Source organism: Muntiacus reevesi, chromosome 4, assembly GCF_963930625.1.
Source record: "Muntiacus reevesi chromosome 4, mMunRee1.1, whole genome shotgun sequence".
Taxonomy (NCBI): Eukaryota; Metazoa; Chordata; class Mammalia; order Artiodactyla; family Cervidae; genus Muntiacus; species Muntiacus reevesi.
The window spans coordinates 102,001,819-102,026,463 of NC_089252.1; the positions used below are offsets into that span (position 1 = coordinate 102,001,819).

General features: G+C 37.3%; 3 protein-coding genes across 6 annotated transcripts in view; 2 read left to right on the top strand and 1 right to left on the bottom strand.

The window, feature by feature from the left end:
• Window positions 1-1,132, top strand: part of DNAH12 (dynein axonemal heavy chain 12) — a 177,326-nt gene extending 176,194 nt beyond the window's left edge. The window contains exon 73 of the mRNA XM_065935328.1: window positions 942-1,132. Coding sequence (XP_065791400.1) covers window positions 942-1,132 — 191 coding nt within the window. The remainder of the gene's footprint in view (window positions 1-941) is intronic.
• Window positions 1,133-2,226: 1,094 nt separating this feature from the next.
• On the top strand, window positions 2,227-23,605 carry ASB14 (ankyrin repeat and SOCS box containing 14). 3 transcript variants are annotated; one of them, XM_065933443.1, is made up of 11 exons: window positions 2,227-2,443; window positions 3,024-3,166; window positions 5,737-5,781; window positions 6,464-6,597; window positions 6,695-6,853; window positions 9,027-9,272; window positions 12,393-12,564; window positions 13,014-13,557; window positions 15,026-15,179; window positions 16,115-16,315; window positions 21,568-23,605. In XM_065933443.1, the coding sequence occupies exons 2-10, from the start codon at window positions 3,045-3,047 to the stop codon at window positions 16,291-16,293; spliced, it is 1,755 nt and encodes a 584-aa protein (XP_065789515.1). In that variant the 5' UTR covers window positions 2,227-2,443; window positions 3,024-3,044; the 3' UTR covers window positions 16,294-16,315; window positions 21,568-23,605. The 3 variants fall into 3 exon arrangements, with proteins under 3 accessions (XP_065789515.1, XP_065789516.1, XP_065789517.1); XM_065933444.1 differs by lacking the exon at window positions 21,568-23,605 and adding an exon at window positions 17,044-17,984; XM_065933445.1 differs by lacking the exon at window positions 5,737-5,781 and having other exon boundaries at window positions 2,228-2,443; window positions 6,466-6,597.
• Window positions 18,000-24,645, bottom strand: part of APPL1 (adaptor protein, phosphotyrosine interacting with PH domain and leucine zipper 1) — a 32,754-nt gene continuing 26,108 nt past the window's right edge. The window contains exons 19-22 of one of the 2 annotated variants that reach the window (XM_065933441.1): window positions 23,599-23,745; window positions 22,958-23,008; window positions 22,576-22,665; window positions 18,000-21,645 (exon numbers count right to left, since the gene is read on the bottom strand). In XM_065933441.1, the coding sequence (XP_065789513.1) occupies window positions 21,499-21,645; window positions 22,576-22,665; window positions 22,958-23,008; window positions 23,599-23,745 (435 nt within the window). In that variant the 3' untranslated portion in view covers window positions 18,000-21,498. The remainder of the gene's footprint in view (window positions 21,646-22,575; window positions 22,666-22,957; window positions 23,009-23,598; window positions 23,746-24,645) is intronic. The other variant, XM_065933442.1, reaches the window with a different exon arrangement.

Consider the following 24,645-nt stretch of genomic DNA (forward strand, 5'->3'; position numbering starts at 1 on the left):
CTCTTATCACATGGGATATAACATTTCTTTGCCCCTTCCGTTCACTTCTCCTTTTTCCAAGTCGAGAGCTTCCCATCAATATTTTGATTCTGAAGTGCCTTTGTACACATCTTAGAGACACAAACAGGTTTGACACATAGTCTCCAGTTATTGACTAGAGTTTTCTGACTATAAGAAACCCCTAGGCCTAGGATCCAGCCAGGTGACCCAAGCCGCTAGGGGTGGACACCAGCTTTGCCACCTTGTAAAACCTACTTGCTTCCTCCTTTTTGCCATCATCATTTTCCCACCAAATGTGAACAATTGAGGCTCATTCTTTTGTCCTTCCTCTCTATTTTTTCTAAATTCTCAAATAACTGTAAATGAAAACATTTACAAATCACCCAATTACCACTCAACCCAGTAAGTGTCTTTATTTCTAAAGTTCATTTATAACTATGATGTGGCCTCAGTTTAGAAAGATTCCTAATATCTCTTATCTGGTTTTTGCAAGGATTGTGTAGAGATTCTTTTTGTGAGTGAGTGTAGTTTTCCAAGTAATAACCTGGTGAAAACTAATAGTAACTTCAATTTCTTCTAATTTGTGGATTTCTTGTATTAGAACTCTAAGCAACTGTTTCTCTTTTTGTGTCTCCTGCATTACCTATGCTGTGTTTTGTTTCTGCTTATCTCTCAAAGTCCTCCAGTGTTTTCATACTTGCTAAGTGATCAGGTCTTTAAAATCATGTACCATGTTGAAATCACTTACCTTGTTTCACAACCATAATTATATGCCAACTATAAAAAAAGAAAAACCAAAACAATAACTTTAAAATGTTCAAATATCATAATCATGATCTGAGATTTAGTACTGGTCATTTTATTACAAGATAAATAGTTGTTCTTTTAGTACCAGTGACTGTTTTTCCTTTATCAAATGACTGTGTTTCCTTTTTTTCAAGCTGTAAAGTCCAAGATCGTGAAGTCGAATGCCTATGTCTGCCCTCTTTACAAGACAAGTGAACGTAAAGGAACTCTTTCCACCACAGGACATTCTACTAACTTTGTCATTGCAATGTTGTTGAAAACAGACCAACCTACTCAACACTGGATCAAACGTGGGGTTGCTTTGCTTTGTCAGTTAGATGACTAAATTGGACATCTTAATAAAACATCTGAAAGAAGTTACAAAAAATATTGCCTCTGCTTACTTGAAAATATATACATTATAAAACCCAAGTATCTTGGTGTAATTCTTTTAGGTGATCTTTGTGAATGGTCCTTACATTGTTCTCCTCCCTGATTGGAGTACTCTCGATTGGAGTGGAGCCCTCCAGATGGATTCTTGAGACCACAGGCAACTGTGAAGAAAAACATGAAATGTGTATTGGAGTCATATGGAAAGTCTTTGAAACTTATTTAGTTCCTTTTCTTAGTTTGATATATATGTGAAAAACAGATTTGGGAAGACTAGCTGGATAAAATTTTGACTAATATCAAAAATTATCTTTTTCACAAGTGTTAAGTCGTTTCATCAGCTTCAGTAATAATTTACTTTCTACTCAACTATTGTGACTATACACAGACATTTAAAATACATAAATTGTAAATAAGGAAAACACTGAAACAATTTCGGAACTAAACCCCTTCTGTCCGACTCTTAAAACGCCAGATCCATTTTTCTCACAGTACCCCTATGACAAGGAGGGGAATCTCAAAGCACTGAGGCTGACATGCAGAGGCGGTAAGACGACTGGAGGGAGATCTGCACACGGGACGCGGTGTCATGCTGCTTGGCATTTTCTTCACTTTTAATTGGAAATGCCAGGCGGGCTCTGTTATTTTTAATAGTTATTATTCTTATTATTTAGTATGCATTCGTAATACTAGGGTGCATTATCCATTTTTAAACATTTCAACAGAACAAAATTATAGTCAAAATTTTATTATCTTGTGTGGAGTTAATTCCTTCCTTAAGATCCCCTGGATATTCTAGGCTGCAGCTCTATAATCCAAAGAAAATGTAGGTGCAGCTTCCCAGTGAATCAGGACCATAGGGACAGTCATTTTTGATAATTCAGTCAGAGCAAAATGTTTGGCCTCTCTTACATGAAAAATTGATTCTAGTTTGCCATGGCTATGTGCATGAGTCCTCAGAGGAAGAGTTCACCTCACATGGTCAACCTCCTGCAAAAGCATTTTATTCCAGGAATGAAATGTTTCATCTTTTAAATTTCATGAATACAGCAGTGAAAAAAAGAGACCATGTTTCCAAACAGAGCCAAACCACATGTAAAAAACAAGGGGAATGTGCCAGACTGTCTTATGATCAAGTATTTATAGTAAAGCTATTAATGGAATAGTCACTGCTGGGGAGTGGAGATCCTAAATATAAATGAAAATTCTGACGTGCTAATCCTTAACAGTGAAAACTTCAGTGCTGTCCTAGAGGATATAACAAAAGGTAAAACGTCTTTGGTGTGTGATCAAACCTATTCTGTGTTAAACCTGAAGTGTTCTTTTAAAGCCATTGAGATATTGCCTAATAAAAAATACTGGGGCTTTCCCCCCACTATTCCAGTCAAATGTTATGAGAGCACATTTATTCCTATAACATGTTTATTTTTAATATTTACTAAAATATTTTTAGCATAATACTCACTGCATGTAGGAAAGATATTCTTTTGAGTGAATGCTACAATAACAGAAAAACTCATAAGCTAAGTTTAAAATAGATCAGTATGAACATTTTCATAGTTACAATGACATTAACTTAAGTTTTATGTGAAAACTTGTTTTTCATGAGTAAGCTATTAAGTAGACGGTTACTCAGAAAATTTCTGATTTATGTTGAATCTGTGGCAGGTCAGAAAACTCTTTGGAGTTTTTGAAAAATTTGTAAATGAATATTTTGTGTTCTAAATTTTGCATTTTTTCTTTTATCAATCCTATGATTTAGTTTTTTGAATTTCATTTATAATTTTTATCAGTTGATAATCTGTTTCCACAACTGGAAAAATATTTTTAATTCATTTTGACTTTAGGTAAATCTGTCTGCATTCCACATGGATAATTACACGAGTGATGAAGACATCGATGATGACTTTGACACCCAGTTCATCATTCAACAGAGTTTACAGGATAGTCACAAGCCAGGAACTGCACAGCAGTCACCTGAGGATGAGAGGTAACGGTATCTCTTTGGCAATGCATCATAGGTACTCAACAATTGAGACTTGTCATAAGCACGATGCTAGTGTTATGACAAAAACAGAAGAGAGAGTTAGAATCCAAGGAGACATCATTTAAATAGTATCTATGAGACAATGTCTGACCAGACAACAGAAATTAGAAAATAATTCAGAATTTAATTAGGCAGTAAAGAAAACAGTTGAAGGAGGTTAGTTACAAATATGGGTGAGGAAAGGCATACTGGAAATCAAAAAGGAGAAACAGATGAGAATTTGAAGGGCTAGAAAACCCTAATGCATCTTGTCTTTGGGGAGCCAAGGAAAAGTATAAATCCACCAAGACACAGAAAGTTGTTGTCAATCTTAGTGGGGTGGGTGGGATAGGGTTAAGTATTTATTCAAATAAGAAGGAATAATTGTGTAAACTTAAGCCCAGAAGAGACTACCCTTTAGGAAGTGTGCAAATTCAGAGTTCTGGCATGACAGCACTAGAAAAGGACTCCATAGACCCCTCTTCTTATTCTATCCCTTTCAACTTGTGGTGAGATGTGATGGCAACAACTAGAGAATTGCCCTGAATATTGCCCTTGGCTCTGCAGCCAAGCACACCTAGTCAAATGCTTCTGGCTGGTCAGCAGCTTCAAGCCCCTGAGTAGTTATCAGGGCTGATAAACCGCTTGCTTGGGATGGTGACCTCTATTTGCCTGCTGGAGGTAAAATGGGATAAATGCGTTTTAACTCCAAGAGATTTTAAAATTAAATGTAGAGATGTTGAAGTTTATCAAACCTACAGTTGGGTTTTTTTTTTTTAATTTTTAAAGTAACACTCACTTGGAGTGATTGTGTGCCACACTTTTAAGCATTTCATAAATATTAACTCATTTAAATTTTAATTCTCATTACCTCTGGATGTGGTAGGTACTATTATTATCCCCACTTAGAGGTGAGGAACCTTAGGTATAGAGAAGTTAAGCACTTAACCCAAAGTCACAGAGCTAGTAAGTAAAGAGCCAGACAGCGTGGCTTCAGAGTCTTTGTTCTTTATCACACTATTCCTACACTTTTGTGTTAAATTTAGAAACAATCTTTAAAATAATCTTTAAATAGTTAAAAGTTTTATAAGGAAATTAGATTTCATTGGATTACCTGTTGTATTAACCTTGTGATTAGCTTTGAAGTCATGATTTTACATTGAAAGGTAAAAGAGATTTTAATTAAGAGTATTGAAATGTTTCAAAGAAATTAAAATTGGCTATAGTTATAAATTTCAGTTATTAGATTTGAAAGAATTGTATGATACTTAGCAAGGTTTGCTGATTGGATCAGGTACTTGAAGGAATTAGGAAACAAGCATATACTTGAGACAGGAGGAATAAAGCGCTCCTCCTGCCCCCAACAGAAAGATGTCCAGTCCTAATCCCCAGAATTTATGACTATGTAACCGTACATGGCAATGGAGAATTAAGATTGCAGATGGAGTTAAGATTGCTGATCAGTTGACTTTAGGATAGGGAGATTATTTTAGGTTATCCAGACAGGCCCAATGTAATCATAAGGGTCTTTAAAAGTGGAAGAGAGAGGCAGAAGAAAGAGATCCTGAGAGATGGCTGGGTAGAAGGACATGGCCCAATATTGTTAGCTTTGATGATGGAAGAAGGGGTCAGTGAACTAAGAAATGTGGGTGGCCTCTAGAAGCTGGAAAAGGCAAAGAAGTGGATTCTTCCGTAGAGCCTTCAGAAGGAACACAACACTATCAACACATTGATCTTGGTCCAGTAAGACCCATTCTGTACCTCTGAACTGCAGAACATAACAAATTTGTCTTATTTTAAGCCACTCAGTGTGTGGTAATTTCACACAGCTGTTATAGAAAACTAATACAATGCTAAATCAATAAGTACAGTTTTAAATGTTTAAGAGAATTTGATTGACCAGATTGTAATCAGGACAGATTGTCTAAGGGAATTTATTTTCTTCAAGCTAGGTTCATTGAATAATCAAAGAAAAATGTAAAGGTGACAATCATTATTTACTAGATTTAAAAAATAATGTAAGATCCATAAATTGTTCTTTAAAACTTTAAATATTTTAATAAAAATAATACTTAAAAAAAAACTGCTAATAGTGTTTTTTGAGCACAGATTCTGACCATGAATATTTTTTAAAAATCTTACACCATAAATATTTACTTTTTTTAAAAAATAATTTTTGCTAAAATCAGTGACACTATAGAGTGGCCATTTAAATTTTAATGTGATAATATGACATTTCAGTCCTAGACAGGTTTGATTCAGTTCAGAAAGTATCAATTGAGGGCCAGCTGTGATCTGGGTTCTCACAGTTGTTGCCCTAAAGAAACTGATGGGAAGACATATGAGAGAGGAGTTTCTCTGGAGCACATAAAGGTTTATACTATGTTTTGAAGTATTTTATTATGCCTCAGTTATGGCCTCATTATAAGTTCACTCCTGGCTAACTACTATTGCCTTTACCCTTTCCTTTTGCTTTATATCCTTAACTTTTTCCCTCAGTTTTGGAATTTCATGTATATTTTTTTCCCCTGCAGCTTTTTGAGTGCTTACTATAAGAAGATAGTTGAAACAATAGAGACAGTTAAGTACTCTTCTTATTCTATCCCCTTCAACTCGTGGTAAGATGTGATGGTGACAACTAGCAGCATTTTCCCTCTGAGTTCAGGCAGCCTAGAAACAGGATCTCCCAAATGCTGAACACTATGGAGTCCACAGCTGATTGTCAGGAGTCTGACATGGCCTTTCCTGAGAGAAACTGCCTCAGCCACAACTTAGCAAAGAGCTCCTGGGCTCCTCAGTGAACAGGACTGTTTTCTATATGTAATAAGATGACAGGTATTCACAGGCCCAGGTGGTATGGAATGCTGGATTAAAGACCTTACCGCTTATTTCCCTGCATGTGTGTTAGTCGCCTAGTCATGTCCAACCTTTTGTGACCCCATGGACTATAGACTGCCAGGCTCCTCTGTCCATGGAATTCCCCAGGCAAGAATAATGGGGTGGGTTGACATTTCCTTCTTCAGGGGATATTCTGTACCCAGGGATCGAACCCAGATTTCCTGCATTGCAGGCAAATTCTTTATTGTCTGAGCCCCCAGGGAAGCCCTTATTTGCCCTATGTGATTTACATTTGTCTTTCATAAAAGGTGGTGCCAAAATTTCCTTTTCTCATGCACTAACCTTGATGATGGAATTCAGAAGCAGTATGGGCTGCCTTGTACGTGTGCTAAATGTGAATATGTCCTCATTTGACATACTAATAGGTAAGGAAGATGTGTTGTCACAGTTGACCAAGTACCATTCAGCTTTTGATGAAGCAGATGAGATAGGCTGGCTTCCTCTCCATAAGGCTGCAGTACAATTAAATAAGAACATTTTGGAAATCACCCTGAAAGGTAAACTCCCTTTACAACTCTTCTTGAAGCTTCTGAGAAATAAGTTTAAAGTTTATTTTCATGTTTTAATCTGTGGGGTCTAATGGATTTATTTCAGCCTCAAAACTCAGTGTGTGGGAGCAAACCACCCACAATGGTGAAACGCCACTGTTTTTGGCTGTCAGCAGTTGCCTCTTAGAAAACGTCAGTTTTCTCCTTCTCAATGGCTGCAATCCAAATACCAAGAATGTCGAAGGCAATTCACCTCTTCTTACAGGTAAATTAACACCTTGGCTCTGGAGAACAGTCTGTGGCCCTGTGTCTCCTCTCGACCCAGGGGCTTCACAGGCAGTTTTTTGGTGCATAGTTGCAGCACTGTCACTAGTCCCAACTGACCACATGTGGTATCTGTTTCCCAAGAAGCTTTGTATAAACTGACTTGCGAGGTGAGGCAAAGTGTCTGCCCAATTATGAGCTGGTTGTTTAGCCTGATACCCCAGCTGAACAAGTTAATCTTGGTATGAGAAATATAGAAGAGGAGCAGAGTAGGAAGAAGCAGCCAGTGTTTGGGTAAAGTCGGCAGATTAAATATGAATGACTAATTTTGCTGCCTCCTGAGTCTTCAGGAGAAGTACAGTTCATTTAATGTTTTAAAGGGTTAAGATATAGAAGAATGGGAAGACTGGAAGAGGAGACAACAGTAACATAATTTTTAAAAACCAGAAGAGCAGTTAGATCAATGAGTAATAAGTGACAAGAAAGCTAAATCTTAAATTGGAGCGGGGAAAGCCACAAACCAGTGCAGTTGTATCAGAAGGCCTGGAAACTGTTGGCTATAGTTACCTCCTGCAACACAGGGATGAAGAACAAGCAGCTAAAATAGAAAAATTGTTTGAAAACTATGAAGAAACCAGTACTCAGGTATCTAGATTACTTCTCCCAATCTACCCTGCTGGGTCAGATTCTTCCCCCACCCCGGCAAAATTTTGGAGGTTTATTCTCTGAATAGTGTGAGCAAAGGTTCTCAGGACTGGAGACGATTAGGCAAGGGCAGGAATACTGGATTCAAAACACTGGAGGAATTAAACACAACAGAGATCTCCCAGCTCTCCTCCACCAAATTCTAGAAAGCTGACAGCTAGAACTTCACCCTCCAAGAGAAGGCTTCTCCAATCAGCTTAAGGAGAAAGAACTAAAGATAGTGCAACTGGAAGTTGCCCAACAAATGGCCCAGGCATATCAACCTTCAGCTGACTCAGTGTTTAGAATTTCCAACCAGATTTTTAGTTTCCAATTCTTAATCATGAGCAGATATCCAAGGACTATCTGAGAAAATTCTCCAACAAGCAAAGATAAACAACTTGGAAGAAACAGATTATGTAGGGAAAATAAAATGTAAGGGAAAGTTATCATTAATTTTCTCAGAAAAATCAATGAAAATTATTAAAATATCAGGACACTACTAAAAAAAAGAACAAAAAACACTCTTGAAAATTAAAAATATGGTAGAAATTTTTTAAAATGCTATGAGATAAAGTTATATAAGCTTTACCTTACATAACTGAAAAGAAGAAAAGAAATGAAAAATAGGAAAGAAAAATAAGAGAACTAGGATGACAACTGAAGAAGGGTAACATGTGAATAATAGAAATAGTAGAAAGAGAACACACAAGATGGAGGCAGTATGTCATCAATGAAACAAGTCAAGAAAGTTATTTCCTAAAACAAAGGACATGTGTTTCTAGAATGAAAGAGCAGAAAGTGCCAACTCCATGAATTAAAAAAGACCCAATACCCTTGGGGTCTCCATATTTCTAGTCTTAGAGCAATTATAGCTCTTTATATGGCACATTATAAACAGCGGTGAGCAGAATTCATCCTGATTCATTGTCTGACACCTAGCAAGATTCCTCAGACAAAGTTGGTGCCAACAATTAGTGAATGGATAGGAAGATGGATAAATTAAGTTCTAGAATCTTAAAGGACTAAAGATTATCATCCAAATGTGAATTAACAGCACAAATGCAGAAATACCAGTTAGAGAATTTGGTTTACAAAGTGTGAGGTTAAAAATGATTTCCTAATTATAACTTTTTTTGTTTTTCTTTAAGTAAAGCAGCTACAAACATTCCTGGGGCTGTACTGGATACTTAAGTTCCTATTTTCTTGAGAACATAAAGATGATGCGTGAAAACCTTGTTGTTCAGCCCATAAGTAGCCAATAGACAATGAATAATTGGTCATGACTTAAAAGCAAGTAGCCCTATTGATGTAAAACATTATTAATATTACTTGATATGTGCCTCATTTTTTTCCTAAGCACAAGTTGTTGGCAGGTGGGGGGCAGGTAGGAAGAGCTCCTTAAGAAGCCTGAGGGAAACTGGCTGATCAGATACTCTGGCCTGAGTTTCCTGTTGAACATGACACCTCCCTCACCTCCACTTTCCCAGCGGTTGTACAGGACTCCTATGATATGGCCTCCTTGCTGATCAACCATGGAGCCAACGTCAACCTGTTGTGTGCCAACAAGAGGACAGCGCTCCACGAAGCAGCCAAGCTGGGCAGACGGGACATAGTGGCACTCCTGCTGGCTTCCGGGGCACACCCCGACCCACAGAGCTCCTACGGATTCACTCCTCTCGCTCTTGCTGCCCAAAGCGGACATACTGAAATCATGCAACTCTTACTGCAGAAAGGCAAGGTTTTCCTATACCGTCAGCATACTTTTACTACAGGGTAACATGACCCAAGTGTTCGCCTCTTCACTGAGAGCTTCAAAGGAACAGAAGTTAACATTTCATTTAAGCTTAATTTAATATTTCATGGAAGTACATGTTAATACGTTAGCTACTGAAAAAAAAACTACCATAGGGATTGAATACTTCTTACTTGCTCGAAGTAAATTCCCTGAAATTACTAGGCTGCAGATTACTCTTTTACTTAATGTTCCCTGACCACGTTAAGAGGATGGTTGCTTTCTGTTTAATTTTTGTGTGTTACTACTCTTTTTTAGATTCATAGAATGAAAGACTTCACAAAATCCTCTATATGTGTTCTCTGCTTAAGCTACCTCTACATGTTTTCTCTGCTTGAGCTAAGTGATGAGGCAGTCCAATCTGTTACCAAATGAATTATTAGGAAATTCTTCCTGATTTCTTCTTTGTGAGTCCCATTTCTCCTCTCTCAGTTCAGTTCAGTCGCTCAGTCGTGTCTGACTCTTTGCGACCCCATGAATCGCAGCACGCCAGGCCTCCCTGTCCATCACAAACTCCCGGAGTTTACTCAAACCCATGTCCATCAAGTTGGTGATGCCATCCAGCCATCTCATCCTCTGTCGTCCCCTTCTCCTCTTGCCCCCAATCCCTCCCAGCATCAGAGTCTTTGCCAATAAGTCAACTCTTCACATGAGGTGGCCAAAGTATTGGAGTTTCAGCTTCAGCATAAGTCCTTCCAATGAACACCCAGAACTGATCTCCTTTAGGATGGATTGGTTGGATCTCCTTGCAGTCCAAGGGACTCTCAAGAGTCTTCTCCAACACCACAGTTCAAAAGCATCAATTCTTCAGCACCCAGCTTTCCTCACAGTCCAACTCTCACATCCATACATGACCACTGGAAAAACCATAACCTTGACCAGATGGACCTTTGTTGGCAAAGTAATGTCTCTGCTTTTTAATATGCTATCTAGGTTGGTCATAACTTTCCTTCCAAGGAGTAAGCGTCTTTTCATTTCATGGCTGCAATCACCATCTGCAGTGATTTTGGAGCCCCAAAAAATAAAGTCTGACACTGTTTCCACTGTCTCCCCATCTATTTCCCATGAGGTGATGGGACCAGATGCCATGATCTTAGTTTTCTGAATGTTGAGCTGTAAGCCAACTTTTTCACTCTCCTCTTTCACTTTCATCAAGAGGTTTTCTAGTTCCTCTTCACTTTCTGCTATAAGAGAGAAGGGGAAAGAAGGCAACTTACATATGTTGACTACTTTCTCAGCACCAGGTATTAAGCTGCTTATTTTACCTCAGACAATCTTCTGCAAACCCTGTGAGGCAGGCATTATCCTCATTTTACCCTTGAGGAAAGTGAGGCTCAGCGATGGTACCAGTTGCAGGACTTCCCTTCAACACATCCTTTCCTGCCACCAGTACTGTAGCTATGGACATCTTAGATCCTGGTTTAACTCGCAGAAACCCTGGCTCAGAGAACTTTGGCATTTACTGTCTTTGAGGAGACACCCCATTGATGACACTGTGAGAAGAAGCAGTGTATTATCTAAAGCTTTTGTTCAAAGAAGCAAATCTTTCCCAAGATTTCATGAAGTCCCAATATTATAATTATCTTCTTATTCTCCTCCCCATTTGTGTCCAGAAGTCTTATTTCTTTCTCTAACAAGAAATGGTCCTGGTTTCCAATTTTCTAGACTGCACAGAACAACTTTCTGCTTTTTAGACTTACCTAAATCATTCCTACCATATAAGGACAGGCTAGTTCCCAACCAGTGGCCATAAAACATTTCAAGTAAAATGTTATGAGTGCTGTCAGAGATGGCTCAGGTCATTAGCTAGAAAAACAAAGTAAACACTGGATCCTTCATCTGCACAAAAAGAGCAACCTTTAGTGTAGATCATTGATTAAAATATAAAGAAACAAGAGAAGCAACAGATTTTAAATCCTTAACCTTAAAAAAAACCAGTATGGGTTGACCTCAGTGAGTGGCATCTCCCTTAGGTAAGATCCTGTACAGTCATTTGCACATGGCTACTAAATAACAGAGCCAGGCTTTGACCCCACAACTGTCTCATTCCAAATCACATTAGTTTACCAGCCTGCATTGCTAGACTGGTAACATAGCATCATCAGAGAAATAGGCCCTGGGTCTGGCCGCCTGGCATGAATCCTGACTACCTTGCTGACTAGATGTGCATCTCTGGTGAAGTAATTTAATCTCAGTGAAGCTCAGTATCTTCATCTTTAAAATGAAGACATTAGCATCTATTTCCTAGAGTTGTTGTGAAGTTTAGAAATTACTATATACATAAAGGAACTAGCACGTAGTGAGTACCCACTACATGGGGGCTTATTAGACACTTCTTAAAGCATTCTAGAGCTGGGGTTCTGGGGCAGCCATTTTATATTCTGATGATTATGGAGCCCACACTAAATTAAAGTCACCATGGCTTTTTTTACATGAGCTGTGAAGGGGACCAGAGTGCCCTCCTTTTCTTTTGTCCATGCGAATGCTACTCTTTGTTGAAAGCCCATTTTACTCAGAGGGCTGACCCAAAATTCCCCTCTCTGACCCAAAATTCCCCAAAACTGACCCAAAATTCCTCTCTCCTTCCTTCACTTCCTAGTCCCACTTACAACCCCAGCCCCACTCACAGCCCCAGCCCTGAGATCTTCAAGAAGACAGCCTGCGTCTATACCCTTATTACCCATACCATTCACAGGGCACTTTTAATTATCAGCAGTCTCCAACTTCAACTAAGAACAGCTAGTGTCTCTTAGTATGCAGTCTCCTAGCAACAAGTTAAAACAGAACAAATACCCTTTCCACCACAAGATCTTCATTAGATTCATGGTGACATAGTTAACAGGACGGTTAGTGCCATCTTATATGTGTGTTATGAGGTAAGCAAGCTTTTGTATGCAGGTCTGAAAATAAAACCTATAAAATTATTTCTCCTGGGATTCTTAAGTTAGAAACTGTTGCTTATAAAATTACTCTGAAAGCCAACACATGTATTTATACTTAAGAATACTTAAGCAATACAGTGAAAAGACTCTCTGCATAACATCACTTTTTCTCCTCCTAGGAGCTAATGCTCTTGGTCAGGCCTCTGACGCTTCTTCCATCTTACTTGAAGCTGCTAGCGGAGGAAATCCAGACTCTGTGACTCTCTTGCTAGAGTATGGAGCTGATGCCAACGTCCCTAAGAATTCAGGTCACCTGCCCATTCATGTAGCAGCTGACAGAGGTCACTTGTTGTAAGTTCAACCACCCTATTGCAAACAGAAATAGTAATAGCTATGGGATTGGGGGGTGGTTTCTGGGAACTTGATATTCTTCATCTCTGATTCTCCAACTTCAACACCCCCTTTTAAATTAAGAAACTCTGGACCAGCTAGGAATTGGTAAATTCAGATATCCTCTGTAGCCACTGAAGAGACATAAAACTATCTTATTATCAGGTAATTTGGCAATGCAGGGAGCCTTGGGTCTCACTGACTGGGATAATTCTGAGTTTTTTATTTAGACCTGTAACTTTACCTGGTATCTGAGATTTTGTATGCAGGAACTATGCCTTTTTTTGGTTGGGGAGTCTAAATATTACCTGATACTAATACCACCCAGTGCTAGTATAAAGCAATTACAAACAGGTCAATGCTGCATCTTAACAAAAAAAATTTTAATGCACTTTGAAATTCTTTCTCAGAGCTCTGAAGATTTTGGTTCCAGTTACTGATTTTGCTGCCATCAAGAGGAGTGGCATCAGTCCAGTTCACTGTGCAGCAGCAGGAGCACACCCCAAATGCCTGGAACTTCTCATCCAGGAGGGATTTGATGTGAATTTCATGCTCGATCAGAGAATCCGCAAACACTACGATGACCACAGGAAGTCGGCTCTGTATTTCGCTGTATCAAATGGTGACCTCTCTTCAGTTAAGCTGCTTCTGAGTGCCGGAGCTATGCCTAATCAGGACCCAGTTAACTGCCTCCAGATAGCCCTCAGGATGGGCAACTATGAGCTGGTAAGTCTGCTGCTACGGCACGGGGCCAACGTTAATTACTTCTGCAGAGTCAATCCTCTACATTTCCCATCGGCGCTGCAATATACACTGAAAGACGAAGTCATGCTGAGGATGCTGCTGAATTATGGGTATGACACCGAGCGATGCTTCGATTGTCCTCACGGAGACAAAGGTCATCCTTTCTACGCCTTTGAAGGTTGGACATCTACAGTCATCAAAGATACTATGGTGAGTACACACCACAGCAGAAGTCACCCTGTGTCGTCACTATTGGTGGCCCCGAACTACAGCAACAGATAAAATTCCATTCTTCCCAGAAGCTCTGGTTGGAAAGATTTTAATATGATAAATACATGATAAACCTGATGACAGAAAGATGAAAAAAGTACAGAAACAGTTTAGAGGAAAAAGTGATTTAACTGTACTCAGGGAATTTCACAAATGGAGCAACATCTGCACAAGGTTATCTCAAGTGCTGCCTCTTCAGAGTGGCCCTTCCCTACCCATCTTATTTAAGGTAGTTCTGCTTCCTAATCATTGTCTTTAATGCTTTTATAAACTTTTACCAGTTTCTGAAATTCTTTAATATTTTACTGATTATCTCTCTTCCCTACAAATACATGAATATAAGCTTTTGTTCACCACTTTCATCAGCTTATAGATCTATGCTCAGAGTAGATGTACTATAAATACTTGAATTCATATTGTTAAAATCTGAATATATAAATAAAATGGAAAAAAACTTTGAATCAATTCTGAAAAGTAAAAAGCAAATATTTTAATATTGTATGTTATTTTTAGGTTATAATGAGTGAACAACTTGGTTAATTTAGGTAATATGTCATCTTGTATGGCTTCCTGACTTTTCTTATAGTATTTTTTGCATTCTTACATGGGCATCTTGTCTAAGGACATGTAAATCACCTAAAGGTAAAAACTATCTTATGCTTCAAATATCAGGGTGGGACTATGTTATGAATGATAGAAAACCCCACATAAAGGTGGCTCTAATAGGATGGCTTATTCCCCTTTCATGAAATAAAGGCACATTTAAATAGCATTCTACCTGGACAGTTCTATGACTCACAGGAGAAACTCACACCCATACTGCAGTGAGCAGGATGGCTGGCAGGGAAGACTGCACACTTCGCTCTTCTCTAACAGTATATTCTGGGAGTTGCTCACACTTCCACTGACATCCCACTGGCTAGGACATAGTCAGGTGGCCACATCTAGATGCAGGTGAAGCTGGAAAGGTAATCTTTATTCCAGACAGCAGTGTGGGCAAACAAAGGGGATAATAAATATTGTCTAACAGTCTCTTTTAAATCCTCATTGTATCTTACAAAGTTCAGGAGAGTTAGTAGTAAATATTTTTCCTAATGATCCCCTGGAAGAGGAAATGGCAACCCAATCCAGTATTCTTGCCTGGAGAATCCCAGGAACAGAGAAGCCTGGAGGGCTATAGTGCATAGGGTTGCAAAGAGCTGGACACAACTGAAATGACAGCATGCATGTATGCATTTTCCCAATGTTAGGAGTCAAGAGATATTTTCTTGTTCAACACCTTCGTTTGTAAATGAAGAACCTGAAACCTTTGGTTCCTGACTTTGAGTTTAGTGTTCTTTTGATGACTATGTTAAAACAGATATGTAAGTTTTTCATTTACTTTCATGGTTCTGATTTTCTTCCTCAGTTCTGTGAAGTAATAACTTTGTCATGGCTGCAGCATCTCTCTGGGAAGGTTGTTCGAGTGATGCTTGATTATGTTGACCAAGTTAGGATCTGTTCAAAGTTGAAAGCTGTGCTCCAAAAACAGGGGCTCTGGTCAGAAATCCATTTTATCTTGAGTAAGTATCTTTCTTGAACATTCTTACCAAAAAATACTAATTGAACTCTTGTTTTGCAGAACATTGTTCTCTTCAGTTAAAAGCTTGAGCTAAAGAAACCAAGAAAAAGACTATTTCTACCTAAAAAATGTTATTGTAGGGTTGGGAAGAGAAAAAAAAATGTTATTATATATACTTAATGTGTACTTATTAACCATTTCTCAATAGATGAAATCTGTTACATAATTATTTATTATAAAGGTAGATAATAATTTTCTCTTGATCCTATGGAACACCTTAGACACAGGAATTAAGAACTATGAAATGGGGCTTCCCTGATGGTCCAGTGGTTAAGAATCAGCTTGTCATTGCAGGGGACATGAGTTCAATCCCTGATCAGGGAACAAAGATCCCACATGCCGATATGCTACACTACTGTGCTACAACAAAATGAAGATCCTGATAGTCGCAAAGAAGACTCAATGCAAGCAAATAAATAAATAAAAAAACAACAACTATGAAATGGCACTAAAAACAGGGATGAGACAATGCTAAGATCTAAGACTCTAAAGGATAGTAAATGACCCTTCAAACAAAATTGTTTCACAGCAGCACCTAAGTCAAACTAAGAAGAATTTCTTTTATCTAATTTCCCCACAGAATATTTAGTTTTTAGCCTGACCCTGAGGGGCAGGACAGGGGGTTAATACATGTAGATGTAGGAGCTTTAGGTCTCACAGACCAGACCTACAATTGATGCCAGTCTTTGGATTCTACCATGACGTGGTCTGAAACCATAGCTACAAGATTTGCAATGAGACTGAAAAGCTACTTCCCAATTTAGTCACAACAAAGGAAAATCTTGATGGTTTAAGTATAAAATACATTTGCTAAGATCATGGAAAAATCAATCAATTCTTACTCCTTTTGGATAACATGCCTGTTTTGCATTTTAGCAAACCCTCGCTCTCTTAAACATTTGTGCCGCCTCAAGATCCGGAAGTGTATGGGACGTTTACATCTGCGCTGCCCCGTCTTCATGTCATTTCTTCCATTACCCAACCGTCTAAAGGCGTATGTCCTTTACAAAGAGTATGACCTTTATGAACAAGGAATTTTCACAGGAACCTGGTAATCAAACTATTCTGGATGAAAAGGTACAGATCTGCAGACATCTTTCTTAAAGTTTGACTTGTATTTCTCACTTTACCTGGCGACTAAAATCTCAATGCAGTCTAGGTTCTTCAGAGTCACTCTGAACACAGCCTCTCAATAGATGGCTAGCCTTACGAAAGGCAGTTTTATAAAAATAAAACCCAAAGTAAAAATTTCAGTTAACTGAGATTATCAGTCCTAATGCTAAATTGATCTTACATTAAATGTATGAATTCATATTTTTATATGCCCAAAATAATAAATGCTACCTCTGATAATTCAAGATAATTCTCAATAGTAATACTTTTTATAGAGAAATACATGTATAAAACGCCTTAGTTACGACAATGAATAAAGTGCTGACCCAAGTACATGGTCCTAGAAATTAGCTGTTCCTCTACAGAAGTCCCAAGAATAGCTTAGTGTCTGTTTATGTGTAGAGTGCAGTCCTGAGGTAATTCAGCTGAAAGAGAACCTTCAGTTGCAGTTTCATCATTAACGGGATACATGTGTTCCTTCTTTCCACAAAACCCTGGCTAACGGTTACCATTTATTGGTTCATGTGATCACTGGAATAAAAACTGTTTTCAAAGGGATGATGGTTTATGATTTCTACACTGAGTTCAGTCCAGTAGACAGACAGGAGTCTGATAGGCTCACTGATAGAAGCAGTTATAGATATTAGTTTACAATTTTGTTTCTATATATTCTATGTTGCATTTAAATACAGGTTTCTGGATGTGGAAGTGAGGAAAGAAACTGAGAAGACATTCATTCAGCCACACCTGTGTACCATGATATGCCACATCAACACAGAGAACAGAGGGCAGGATTATGGCCACAGGCCCAGTCAGTTACAGCTTGATGTTTATGTTCAGTCTTAGCATACATTTTTTTTTTTTGGCATAATATAGTCCTTCTTAAGGAAACTGAAGCTATATGATTTCTTTCTGATGTAGGGATTCATGGCTATATAGACTATTTCAGTAAGTACAGACTTAAAATTACTTTTATAATACAGTTTTCACATAGAAACTTTGCAAAACTAGCTGGCATGAATAGTTTTTATTTTTTTAATCATAGTGTGGTGTCTGTTTATAAATGAGTGCTAGATTATATGTATGTTCATATACAAATATATTTAGGATATACATGCACCTAGATAAATTATATAATTCTAAAGTTAATTTCATCTATTCCCTGGACCTCCTACGAATGTATACATGTCATAAAATTCAAAACAAAACAGAAACTGCCAGTGGAACAGAACTTGGTAAATGTTATAGGGAACCACAGAGAGAACAGCGGATGAATATTCATTAGTATTACAACTACAGGCCCAGCCCACATAAGCTGACGTACACAATAACCTGGTCCTTTAAACTACAGGAATTCCTTTGAATAGGACCAAGCAGAGCAAGTATACACTGTAACATGTCTAGGGTAATTACTGAAAAGTCCCTGAATTTTTCTAAAAGGAAAAAAGTCACTGGATATGAATTAGTACTATTTCCCTATGAGTGACATTTTTTCCCCCATTTTAGTTGTTATGGGATTGCAATAGAGATAGATGTGTAATAGTATCATAAAAGATTAAGAAAAAGTCCATTTGTTTTATAAGCATCATTTGAAATTACTTGGAGCAATAAAATTCAGAGTATATACCAGATATTTCATACAAAAAAAGACTATAAAAAATCATGGACTTTATTATACATTAAAAATCTCCTAACAGCATATTTCCTGAAGCCTTATCAGGAATACTTATTTTGACATAATGAAAAAATAAGTTCTCCACTCCACATGTATACCACCATTACATAAAGTCTGGTTCTTCAAATTTAATTCTAAAGAGAAATGTAGCATAATTTTTAATTGCATATACATGATTAATAGTATCAGTGAAATAAGAATTAACCAATTCACTTACATTACAAAATCACCAAATATACAAAGCGGTTTTGCACATTAGTTATAACTTACTCCCTGGTTCTCATATTAACCTAAGTAAATTACATATGAGTACAGCCACAAGAGATTAGTTAAAAAGTATAATATAGTTCCAGTTTCAATTTTTTATGTATTATTAATTACTATGGAAGAAAAAAAAATCTCATGAAAGAAGAGTAAGCCAAACTTGCTAAAAATAAAGTCAAAGACTTGCTTGCTACAATCAGTGTGTTTGAATATTTAAAGTACAGTTTGAATGCTTGGAGACTGTTATCAAAGTCAATGTTAGTATTTTTATTTTATTAATTTGGGTGACAGATTTTGCAAAACATAGGCTCTTAGTCTGTCAGCATGTATAAGAGGATTCAACTCAAATACTCGCAATTCCTATATATAACTCAAAATGAACTCAGATGCCTTTACCACACATGATGACATGTGACATAGAATGGTATGAACACCCTAATATCCTTTTTTCAAGCATAAAAGTAACATAAATTTACCACCTCTATACTGTGGAATCTGAGAATTCTTTTGAAATTAAACACAAGGTAATCATTATAGTCATGGCAAAAACTAGACTGGGGACTATGTTCAAGGTAACAGTTTCAGTTCCTTGTTAGCAAGTTTTCTCAATTTTACAAGGGGGAAGGAATAATTAGTTTGCTATCTATTGACTTTATTACCATAGTTATAAAAGTACTGTTGACACAGGGAGCATGAGTGCCTAGCAGAATTAGGTAGACTTAATTCTTTCCTTTTTTATTTTTTAATTCCTTTCCTTTTAAAGAATCAGTTTCATTAATGTCTAAAAACCTTTAAATGCAAGTTTGAATCTGAGAAAGATACCCCAAAATCTAATGCCGTTACCACCAGAGCATCCAAAAGCTTGAAGAGATTTCAAAGGGAAACAAAGATCAGCTTGAATGTTATGCAAAAATCCATGGGGAGCCTTCTTTAAACAAAACACAGAATTTATTAAAGTTGATGGTTAAGTATCTGCTGTAATGGAATAGTTCACATGGTTCTATAGTAACGAAACAGAAGTTGAATCATCTAACATTGTTAAGCCCACACATGACTTCTGTTTGGCATTGGAATGCGCTCTGGTCTGAGCTACGGGCACCAGTGTGTTATTGTGGAAATTCCTAACAAGATATGACTTAAGAGAAGCCACAAATTTGTCCAGCATCCCTAAGTCTCAGTACCGTTACCTTTCATCTACATTTTGACCGAGAGCGCTCACCAAGGGTAGCGCTTTGCTACCATGCAAAGCACCAGCCTGGCTAACACTGTCTCCTAATGCTGACCACCTCCCTTGCATGGTGGCTGACAAGTTACACCTGAACTAAGTGAGGTGGCAACCTTATAGTGTAAACAAAAGACTTACTGAGACGGAAAGCTTACTAATCCTCAAAAAGATCTTAAAAGCAGGATGTGCCATGGCTAACTAAATGCTGACCACAGAAGAAATTTCAGTTTCTACAAAAAGGAATGATGCACAAACTACTGTGAAAGCATTCCCTTTAGCAAGGACAAAATAAACTCTTTTGAAAAAGTATTCCATAAATTTCTACTTTTTTACTATATGTTTTGGTAACGTAAGGCTTCAAAATAATGATTATTAAGTAATCATTATTCCCATTTGGTACATGGCTAAAAAAACACCACAATCCTATATATAATTACCTATTCCATTCCTACAGAAAACAGTGTATATACATTGTGAAACAGCTGAGAACTATATGCCATTTCTAAATCAGAACTAAGAAGAAAAAACTATATGTCAAATAACAAAAGGTTTTTTCCTTGTAAAATTAGTGGCTAATCTCTTGAAAATTTTAAATATATGACTATGTAAAATATTTTATTCAATATATTTAATGTGGCGATATGTATTTTTACATGTGAAACACAGGAACATAATTTCTATCAGCAATGTTAAAAATCCAAGTTTAAAAAAAAAAATCAAGTTCTGTCATAGAATTAGGCAGTAGAGAAGTGTCATTTTAACCTTGGCACCAGGTTAAAATCCTTCCTGGGTTGACTCTCCTCAACCAAGCACTCAATTGTTTTTCAGTCTTTCATGGAATTAGACCTTTTACTATACTCATTTAAAGAGGATAAGTATTTACAATAATTAGTGCAAATTATTCTCTGCTCACATATTATTTGCCTACATGGATATAAAGTGGTGATCAGTATTTTATAAAAACATGGAATTATGAAAATACTGTGGGTATCAGTCTGAAATTTAAAAGATTACAGTTTTAAACTAAATTCTAGGAATTTTTACTTTAAGCAGGAAACATAATTGCTATAGAACTTCTTTCTAAATGTCCCTTGATTTTCAATAAAAATTCTTTCACACAATGCAGAAAATACAATGTATTTATCCTGTAACAATCTTTACATGTTAAATCCTAATCTAAAACTTATTTGAACAACAACAACAAAAATTCCCTTTTAGTAAATTCCAAAATCTTATTTTAACCATTACTGCTCTGCAGCAATAATTCAAGTCCCAACCTGAGAACTAAGAATGTGATAATAAATGCCAAGGGCTGTAGCAATCTTGAAATGAAGACACTTAAGCTTCTTTCCCACTGGCATCAGAGAAATGCGAGCAATCCAAGAAAATGCCCTGAATTCTACAGTACCACCTGCCACAATTTGAAACTTTTAAGTCTAAAACCTCTATTTTGTAAAAGTTCTATTGCACATTTAACATTGTTAAAATATTGGCAAACTTGAAAAATCTCTATATAAGGATTTTAAACCTATTCAGTCAAAAGCTTCCTCACTGCCAGCAAAATGTTCCTAATGAAAGAGAGGGAGCATATCCATGAATATCTGAAGCTGAAGAATAAATGATTTCTTATGGTCACAGCCAATTACAATGCCAGGTAATAAGTTCACAATTGGAAGGAAGAAAAGGCTTGAGCAACTGTAATTCCTCAGCCATCTCCTTCAGGGGTATGAACAGGTTTCTTTCAGACACGTGGAATTTAAAGTTACTGCATAGTATATTATTTCTAAGGGAAAAAAAAAGAATCAAAGCAAACCTAAGTTATCAAGGTCGATATTAGTTTAAAAAGTGAAGTTAAACAAGCAAGTACAAATCTTAGTCTCCTCCTGGATAGTTCAACATTGTTGCTACCTTGCGCCATTTTACCACAGAAATTGTCAACAAATTCCAAGGGGGGGAAACATCAACCAAAAAGCCAGGATAAGGCTATGCTTCTGACTCTCTCTTCTTTCCTTCTTCTCCCAAATCACTCTCTTCTGACTGGCTACTGCTAAGGACAACACACTGCCCCTCGCTGCTGGCTGGGTTTGGTCTACTGGAAGCAGCTATCAGCCGACTTTGCTCTTCTAAGTCCTATTGGAAAAGACAGAAAAGAAACTGAGTTAATTTTTATGCAGTCAAATGGAAAACTAAGCGGTTAAATACATACTTGAGAGCAACTTCCATACTTTTGTCATAAATATGTATGCATAATTCTGGCAATTTACTGAAAACAACGACTACACAAACCAATGTTAACACCGAAGTATATTTTGACACCATTCTAGAAATCCTATCAAAGTCAACATTTCATCATCTGCATTTTTACGGTTAACAACTTACATTCAGGCCATTATTATCTCTCACTATAAACTAGAGAAAGTATATACAGACATACATACTTAACTGCCATTGATGAAAGCCATACATATCTCCTCTCAAAAGACCTATTTTGAGGAGACAACCTTCCAACCTTCACTGGAATATTAGTTTGCTTGCTAGATAGCAAGTCACACTAGAAGAGGGCAACAGAGGATGAGGTGGTTGGATGGCATCACTGACTTAATGGACATGAGTTTGAGCAAACTCCTGGAGATAGTGAAGGACAGGGAAGCCAGGAGTGCTGCAGTCTGTGAGGTTGCAGAGAGTGGGACATGACTTAGCGACTGAACAAGAAGTCACACTACGTGTCAATACAACTATAATGTAAATATTGTATCACAAGACTGATGTCAGGAATTCCCTGGTGGTCCAGTGGTTGGGACTCTGTGCTCTCACAGCTGAGGGCCCGGGTCCATTCATGGTGGGGGAACTAAGATCCCACAAGCTGAGCAGTGAAGCCAAGAAGACAGATGTCATCCTTTGCTGCTATGCTGTGAATCATCGGTTTATGACGCAGCTAAGCGAATGGAAATGGAACCTTCACTTGAAAATTCCAATATGAAAGTCACAGTGCTGAATTTAGGAAACTCTTTGTAAACATTGTATCTGGTCAGAGAAGATCTAGATATTAGGACTGCATACCTTCTCAATTTGTTTTTGTTTACTGAGTTCTTTCTGTTGCTTCTCTTTTACTCTCTCTATTTCTTTTTGTTTTTCTGATGCCCTGCGATCCTGAAGAATAGATGAATACAACTAATGAATTAAATATGAAATAACTAACTTTTCAATTAATATTACCTTTGTAACCTTTTCAAATTATTATTTGCATTTACATGAGAAAGCACACCAAAAATTTACATCCTAATGTTAGCCATTTATCCAAATTCTAAATGCTATATATATCAGCAATAGCATCTATTGTTAACTTTGTATAGCAAAATCATTTTTATTTACTTGTTAATATGAAAGATCTTATATTAGTTGAGTTAATATTCTTGGAAAATTAAGTATCTTAGATTCTTACCAGTTCTGCATGCAATGCTATCTGTTTTGCCAATCCAACAGAATCACAAATCTAAAGAGGGAAAAAGTAAGAAAAACTCAGACAGTTCATACATCAAAGTGATAATTTCAAGTCTCCAAATGGCTGATGTAACTAGTTTCATAAGTCATTATAATACACTTTTTCAAACGAAATTTGATTTAAGAATGTTCCAGCTCCAAAACCAAGCCTCTGTGTATTTTCTTCAGTCTGTGGGCTCCTACCACTGGCTCTCACATCTTTCAAGTCCCTCATTTCTTGTTATCTCAGATTCATCACTAACATGGTAAAGCTGCAAAGAAGAAAAGCAAGCAGCTATTCTAAGCTACTCTAAGCTGCTATTCTAAACTGGAGACATTTGGAAATGACTGATCATGGGAATATTTTGCATTTCCAAGACAAGTTAATGAAGCCAGAAGATTGCACCAGCTCTCAATGGCCAGGGAGACACAGGTCTGTGGAGTCAGATAGCCTAACCCATCAGCTCAGCTCTCTTCAAAACAATAGGCTTTGGTGAAGCAACTCAGTTGGACTAGACAAAGTTTGGGAGTTTTATCCAAAAATCTTAGTAAGAACTTTGACACATATTTCACAATAGAAACACATCTTGAAAAGCCATGTACCTTTTCACCCTCGTTGTTTGATTCAAATATATAACAGACTGATGACAAGTTACTTTCACTTCTCCCTCCTGATGTCCGAAGAACAAATCCAAAAAGCCTCTTATTTTCCTGGTGTGTAGCATACAGAACTACACTGGGTAATGGAAACTGCACGGAAAACATCAGAAGCAAACATGAGATTTCTTCAGACCATTATAACAGCGCTTCTATATATGACAAACTTATGTACTTAGTTATTAAACAGCATAAACAGAACATTAGAGTCAATCATTTCTCTTAACGGAATGGTAATCCAAGAACAAACAATCTCACATTTGGTTTGGATTGCCAGGGACATTAAAAGGTTGTTGAATACTGAGTTTACTAGTCATTAACACATTTTACAAAGTCAAATTCAGTAACAAATATGGTTTCTGTTATTAAATGATTAAACAGAAGCACACACCTGCAGCCATTTCAAAATAGATAATTATAAAATAAACTCAACCATGTTGGCCTTTTTTTTTTTTTTTTCATGTTGGCCTTTTAATTCCCTAATTTGTATAGCAAAATCATTTTTATTTACTTGTTAATATGAAAGATCTTATATTAGTTGAGTTAATATTCTTGGAAAATTAAGTATCTTAGATTCTTACCAGTTCTGCATGCAATGCTATCTGTTTTGCCAATCCAACAGACTAATTTGTTAGTTTCTTTGTTAGTCACTCAGTCGTGTCCAACTCTTTGTGACCCCATGGACTGTAGCCCACTAGGCTCCTCTGTCTCCTCTGTCTGGGATTTTCCAGGCGAGGATACTAGAGTGGGTTGCCAGTTCCTTCTCCAGGGGATCTTCCTAACCAAGGGATCTTCCTGATCCACGGATCAAACCTGGGTCTCCCGCATTGTAGGCAGACGCTTTACTATCTGAGCTACCTTCTCTAGTGTATGCTGTATGCTCCCTAACTGATGGATAAATATAAATACTAAATATCACACCAGACTGCACTGATTCTTTCAGCTACATGGAATGTTACAACATTTTTTGGTGACATGGTCATAAAGTCAATT